Raw genomic sequence first — 7,309 nt, forward strand, 5'->3', positions numbered from 1 at the left:
TGCAATGTTAAGAAGTCTTATTAATTTGCAAATGAGGGATGATTTTTTTGAGGAACATCTTACAAAATTCATGGTGCTAGTCCAAGGGATAGAGGAAGCAGGAACAGAGCTACATGAACCAGTTCAAATAGCTTTATTTCTGGACTCTCTTCCAAAATATATGGAGACTTTCGTACTTATAATGCAACAACAAAACAAAACTCTAAACGAGATTATTTCAGAAGTGAGAGAGCAGTTCTCTCAGAAAGCAGCTACAGAAAAAGGACAGCTCTCCTCTTTCCTAAGTAAAGAAGCTAGCAAAGAAGCTGCTGCACAGGCAGTCAAATGCAGATTTCAGGAACAAAGGGAATCCAAAGGTGTGAATGCTATCTATGCAATTCAGAAAAACACCTTAAAGACCAATGTGATAAGAAAGGGAAGCCTGAAACAAATGAAGAATTGAAAGGGACAGAAAAGAAAAGTGCAAAGAGCTTTCAAGTAACTCATGTTGAAAAATGTTACAATGAAAATAAATTTTATGTGGATTCGGGGGCAAGTGGTCATTTAATAAATGAAAAACATTTGTTTGAGAAATTAACCCCACGTGGAGGATCAGTCAAGATGGCGGATTCAATGGGGGTGCCCATAAAAGCACAAGGGGATGCTATGCTGTTCTGCCAGACTCCAAGCGGCACTGAGGAAATTTATCTCAGGAATGCACTCTGGACCCCAGGAATCTTAATCAATTTAATTTCTGTTAATGAAGCTACAAACAATGGGTGCTCTGTGTTATTTGAACAAGATTCTTGCATAATTTCTAGAGATGGTGAAATTTTATGCACAGCTACCAAAAGAAAGGGCATGTATGAAGTGGATCAGGAAAGTCCACAAGCTAATGTTGTGAAAGAATGCTGTAACAAGTCTTGTTTACATTTATGGCATCAGAGATTAGGGCATAGAGATATTGCAAAGACAAATACCCTTCAAAAGAATAATTTAGTAAGAGGCATGAAAGTTAAACCCTGCCAAGAAAAAGGGAGATGTAGATGCTGTGTTAAACCAAAAGGGACCCGACCCAGTTTTCCTAAACAGAGTGAAAGGAAGACTAAGCACCCCCTAGAGTTGATTCACAGCGATATTTGCGAAATGCCAATTCGCTCACATGGCGGAAACAAATATATTGTCAGCTTTATTGATGATTATTCAAGATTCACTGTGATATATATGTTGAAGGAGAAGGGGCAAATGCTTCAGAAACTCAAAGAATATGTGGCAATGGCGACCACTAAATTTCAGACAAAACCACAGATTCTACGTTCTGATAATGGGGGAGAATACATGTCACATGCTACCCAGCAGTTTCTGCTTGAAAATGGGATTGAGCATCAAACCACTGTATGCCACAACCCAGAACAGAACGGAGTCTTGGAGAGAAAATTCAGAACCCTTATTGAGATGTTGAGATCCATGCTAGAAGATGCCAATCTCCCACAGAAGCACTGGGGAGAGGCAGTACCTATCTACAAAATCGTTTGCCAACGAAGGTGAATGGCAACAAGACTCCATTCGAATTACCTTCCGCCGAGCCTTAAAAACGTGGCTGTTTGGACAGGCCTTTGGGACCGCCGGGATGGGCTAATTACATACTGAATGCCCGTTGTTATTTTTGTTACTGCTGATTATATTGTATTTTATTGTAATTATTGTATTTTATTGAAATTTAATATGTACGTCGCCTAGAGTGGCTTCGGCCAGATAGGCGACCTAAAAATTAAATTTACATTTACATTTATGGTATGGGCGCATAACCAGTTTGGCTCATATAAAGGTGTTTGGATCAAAAGTGTATGGCCACATTCCACACCAGAAGAGAACCAAATTGGACAACACTACAAAGGAAGGAATCTTCGTTGGATATTCTTCAAAGCAAAAGGGATACAGAATCCTAAATCCCAAAACAGAAAGGATTGAAATCCAAAGAGCTGTCTACTTTGATGAAGGTCATGGTGCATTCCACCTGAAAATCTCACATATCACAGCAACACACAAAGCTTGCCCTGCATGCAACTTCTTTAAATGCAGAGATCCTCATTAACACATCCATGTCTTTCAGAAGAAGCAAAGAGGAAACATTTAGGCTGCAATCCCACACAAATTTATTTGGAATATGCTCCAATGAACTTAGTGGGACTTACTTCCAAGTAGACATGCATAGGATTGCATTGTTACTAGTCTATTTAGAATAACATTTTATATTAAAATAGGAAATAAGGGCACAGTATGCATTTAGTTCATAGTCAAATAAAATCTAAACGCACTTATATTTCAACCAAAAGTGAAATAAGCACTTCTTACAGTTAAAAATACTTAACACTTTTACAGCTAAAATTGGCCAGTATTAAGTCCCGAGGAATTTCTCCAACTCAAGACAGGGAAAGTGACATCCTATATACACTTATTTAAATGAAAAAATCAATGCTACTGATTCTGTTACATGGAGGAAGCAGCAAGTAAGACCTTGCATAGTGTCCCCTTAAAATTTAAATGTACTGCCTTCAAGTCGATTCCGACTTATGGCGACCCTATGAATAGGGTTTTCATAAGGCTGAGAGGCCGTGACTGGCCCAAGGTCACCCAGTGAGCTTCATGGCTGTGTGGCGCATGGGGAAAGTAGTTGACCTCCTGCAAAATTTGTATATAGGTCTATGCGCAGTCAACCATACCACATCAGAACAGGAGTATCATGCACAATAAGGATAGTTTTACCTGACCCAGGTGCAAATGCTTGGTTTGGTCTGAACTAAGAATGTTTTTTGCACTCCAGCTGCAAAATTTTAATATAAAATTTCGTAAAGAAAACACTGCTGTCATCAACAATGACAACATAAATGCTAACCATTCTGATAGGGAAGTAAAAAATTATCTTCCAACTCAAGAAACAGGCATTTCTACCTTATGTACTTATTGTCTTTTTATTTTCTGCTATAAGGAAATAAGAAGACCATGAAAAAGAATCAGGAATTAAGCAAAATAGAGCAACATTAATGAGTCATATGTGAAGAAATCTGTACAGTAGGGCCCCGCTTTACAGCACTTCGCTTTTCAGCGATTCACTAATGCGGCAGCTTTCAATTAGGGAAAGTTCCCGCATTAAGGTGCTTGTTCCGCTTTTACGGCAGTTTTTTTCCGTCACGCGCCATTTTGACGTCATTTTTGTGCGACGCGCCCCATTATCGTCAATGGGTTCCGCTTTACGGTGATTTCCGCTTTATGGCGGCAGTCCGGAACGGAACCTGCTGTATAAGCGGGGCCCGCCTGTACCCCTAAACTATAGACTAATTCGGCAATGTAAGAAGTTCTCCATCTCCTTAGTGCTTCAAAAATACTGACGAGTACAGCCTAAATATTGTTGCGTGCCTCCCCAATCTCCGAGTGGTGAGATTTCAGGGGTCCCCGTGCTCACCCTGGGTTTGGTTCCCTTGGGAAGAAGGTCAGCAGAGACTGTGGTGTCTTTATGAAATATGGTTTGTTTATTTACACACATTCCAACCTGAGCTTAGGATTGAGGGATTCAAGGCATCAGCAGTCCAATATCCAACTTTTCCATCAAGATGGAAAACATTTTGTGTGTCAGTGTATGCCACAGGACCCAGATGAAGACAAATGCTGTGATGCCAAGATCAGTGCATATTCAGGCAGTGATAAAAATGCTCCTATGAGAGCTTCCAATTTAAAAATACATTTACAGCGCTTTCCAGGGCTGTGGAGTCAGAAGCAATTTTGGGTGGAGTCGGAGTCAGACAGTAGAAAAATAGCGGAGTCGGAGTCGAAGGTTTGGCGTACCAACTCCACAGCCCTGGATTTCAGGGGTCCCTGCCCTCACCCTGGGTTTGGTTTCCTTGGGAAGAAGGTCAGAGGAGACTGTGGTGTCTTTATGAAATATGGTTTGTTTATTTACACACATTCCAACCTGAGCTTAGGATGGAGGGATTCAAGGCATCAGCAGTCCAATATCCAGCTTTCCCATCAGTGTCACAGGAGGCATCCTAAAGCCATGATGCAGAGAGCCAGCCTCTCTGCCTGCCTCCAGTTCCCAGGCATTCCCAGACAACTCTAAAAACACTCAAAACACAAACCTCTCCTAGCCTCCAGGAAGAGGGGGAGGCTCTCCTGAAGAGTTTCAATGACAAAAGGATCTTCCTGGCCCATTCACCAGTTGCTGGGCACTTGAAAGACCCATTAGCAAACTGGCCACTCTATTAGCTTAACAAAAGAAACTCATCTAGCCAGCGGAGCCAGCCCCTCCCACAAGGCACAGAATTCCAAATCAGAGGCTGGAAGGGGACCCACAGGAATCATCCATTCCAACCCCCAAACTCACAACAGTATATTATTCCAACATTTTAAGAACAATCTGCCCACAAGCTATAAGCTTTTAAAACTTCAGCTTTCTTGGTAGATAGGTTTGTAGAATCAAGACAACACTGTGCAGATACAACACAGCTATCACTGACATATCTTCCCTATGCCAATGACAGAAATATGACTTCAGTGGTGGCTAGTGCCCCTTGGGACTGATAGGTCAAAGGTCGAGGAGACCAGCAATAAGCAAACCCAAAGCAAACTAATTTGAGTTATGTACCCATCCTCCTCCCAGCTGAGTTCTACAAAGGCAGCACTGAAGCCAAGGAAGAGGAAAGTGACAGACAGTGCTACCCCTTGGACTGGTTGTAAGAAGGCAGGCAGCTGGGGCCCGGCTGAGGGCTGTGGTTGATGGAGCAATACCCTGTTCACCCAAATGGATCTGCCTCTACTGCATGCCTTACGCCCCCACCTAGCATTGCTCCAAACTTGTTTCTCCCTTCTGTGCTCCAATACCAGAAGAAAACTAGAATGAAGAAAAGCGGTTAGAGCAACAGTATACTGATGGGAAGTAAACGGAGATTCAGCAACCATTTCCTGAACTCTCTTTTTACTGTAAGACCCCATTCGCCACCCTGCTTTATACGTGAGTGGGCCAGACACATTGCAGCGAGGGGAGAAAAAGGCACTTCTGTCACTATTAACCCTAGTTTAGATTAAGAGGGCATAAAAACCTTCCTTCAATTTTCCATTTATAGAGAGTCACTTTAATAGGAACTTTTTTTATTTATAAGTTTGAAATTATCAGGCCAACACTGAAGAGAAGGACTTGGGGACGCTAAGGAAGTGGGAGTGGGATTTAAAAAAAAAAAAAAGCTGTTGGAAACAGTTTATGGTTTGACATGTTTGTATTCAACTTTATAAAATACAAATAGAAAAGTGAAGATTCAAAATTAAAAATGATGGCTCTCTAAGAGTTTTTCTGCTTAGAGAGAGCAGTGGCCAGTCACGATTTTGTAGTTTCCAGGATCCTGCTGTACCTCTTCCAAGGGGTAGGGACATGTCCTTGACCCCACACTGCTCCTCTGAAATTCAACACCAGGATGGAACAATCCCGTTTTTTCTCTTTAGAAAAACAACAAATCCTAACACATTAAAATTTTGACTTAGAAGTAAGCCTTACCGCTCTCATTGGTTTCATTCATTGATAGGGCACCTTCAGGAGGAAGGGCATGATATAAATTGAATAAATAACTGAATAATAGATTTTGGTGTATCACCTGCACACTTGCACTTTATACCCACAGCACATTCACCAAGCACGCGTCGGTACAGCAGGCAAAAATCACATTGTTCACGGTTACTAGAACCTGTGAGGAAATCAACTGCAACAAAAAGTACTAAAAACCTCCTTCAACCTACGAGCCAGAGGCTTGCGGCTGGAAGGGGGCGTGTGCGTATATGATAGCGGTCTTTGGGCGGTCAAAGCCGCGGTCAGCGCTTGCAGATAGGAACTGGGTGATAATAGCAGGACCTAGTCCAAGTTCTGCAACATATAAGGCCCAAGGAGAGGCAGTCCTCTCCAGACAGCGGCGAACTGAAGCGCTTTTCTTCTGTAACAAGGCGCCCAAGCCGCGCCGGTTGGCAAGGTGACGGCGCTGAGCGAGGACTTTTTGCCCAACCTCTCCCAGGGATCCGCAGCTCTTCCGAAGTCCCCGCAACACTTACTAACCTGGCTTAAAAGGACAGTCTGGTCGGAGGCGGCGGAGCAGCTGATGCAAAACGACACGCAAGCCGATCAAATAGACCCGAATCGCAGGCAATGCTAGTGATAATAGCGACATGTTGGTTCCGCCACCGCCGTCTTGTCATCCTCTTCCTTGGCTGGGAGGAGAAAGGAGCCTGCCGACCAACTCCTTGCAGCAGAAAGCGCAGTAAAGATGGCACGCCCCCAGGACTACAGAGAGCGCGCCTTGGAGCCGTAGCTAGCCACTCCTAGCGGAAGAGAAGAATGACTACGCCCGCCTCGGTAAGCGGTTGGTTGCTTTCTGGGCATGTGTGCCTTTCGTTTACAATCTGCTTCTGGGCTCGCGGGCTTGCTCCCCCCGCGTTTCGGAACCAAAGCAGCCGCAAAATCAGAGTATGGCTACGAGCACTGTCCTAGTCCTGCTCCTGTGCTAATTTCAGCATTAAATATTTGCATAATTTGAAATGCATCTTTCAGCAAGTTAGGCATTGAAATGAGGTCATCCCCCAGAATCTGTAACAGCCCGTAATGCCTTTAACTTGGTTTGGAACACAGATTTCTAATTCAAATGAAGCCGCTGCTAACTATGTTAAAATGAAAAGTACTCGATTTGGGGGGGGGGGAATCCCTGGTTAAATGCAAGATTTTTTAAAAGCTGAACACAAAAAATTAGCTTTGTCTATAGCAGGCGTTCCCAAACTGCGATCCACGGACCACCAGTGGACCACAAGTTTCATTCAGTGGTCCTGGGCATGTCTGGATTTGTGATTGAAAGCAGGAGACCCCACATTCATCACATTAAATTTTCATAATGATTTTAATTGTATTTTATTGCTTCTTTTGTTTCTTATATATTGTATTTTATTGTATTACAATATGAATGCCGTGGAATTCATAAAATACAAGAAATATATAAGAAATAAAAGAAGCAATAAAAATACAATGAAAAACCGTACAGCATCTAGCACAGCACATAATAACTGCTACAACAGTTAGGGAAAATAACTGAGCAGTCACCCAAGACTCAGCAATTTTCAAGTGGTCCACAGTGGGGGGGGAAAGGTTTGGAAACCCCTGGTCTGTAACTCTCCAGAGGGCGGAAGTCACAAACAAACAGATCAAAGAGGGTGGGGTGGCTACCCACTCCATTTTTAAGTCTAATGTTTCTAATACAATTATCCCATGAAGGTGTCAGACTTCTTGTTAAAATGTTTTCACATG

The 7,309-nt window shown here is 42.8% G+C and overlaps 1 protein-coding gene across 3 annotated transcripts in view; it reads right to left on the minus strand.

The window, feature by feature from the left end:
* The window catches only part of LOC133384980 (E3 SUMO-protein ligase ZBED1-like), a 207,462-nt gene extending 201,130 nt beyond the window's left edge, over positions 1 to 6,332 (minus strand). Inside the window, exon 1 of one of the 3 annotated variants that reach the window (XM_061627032.1) lies at positions 6,074 to 6,332. In XM_061627032.1, coding sequence (XP_061483016.1) covers positions 6,074 to 6,185 — 112 coding nt within the window. In that variant the 5' untranslated portion in view covers positions 6,186 to 6,332. Of the gene's footprint in view, positions 1 to 5,621; positions 5,974 to 6,073 lie in introns of those variants that run through there. The other 2 variants (XM_061627033.1, XM_061627031.1) reach the window with 2 other exon arrangements.
* Positions 6,333 to 7,309: the final 977 nt, after the last annotated feature.

The sequence above is a fragment of the Rhineura floridana genome, chromosome 5, assembly GCF_030035675.1.
Source record: "Rhineura floridana isolate rRhiFlo1 chromosome 5, rRhiFlo1.hap2, whole genome shotgun sequence".
NCBI lineage: Eukaryota > Metazoa > Chordata > Lepidosauria > Squamata > Rhineuridae > Rhineura > Rhineura floridana.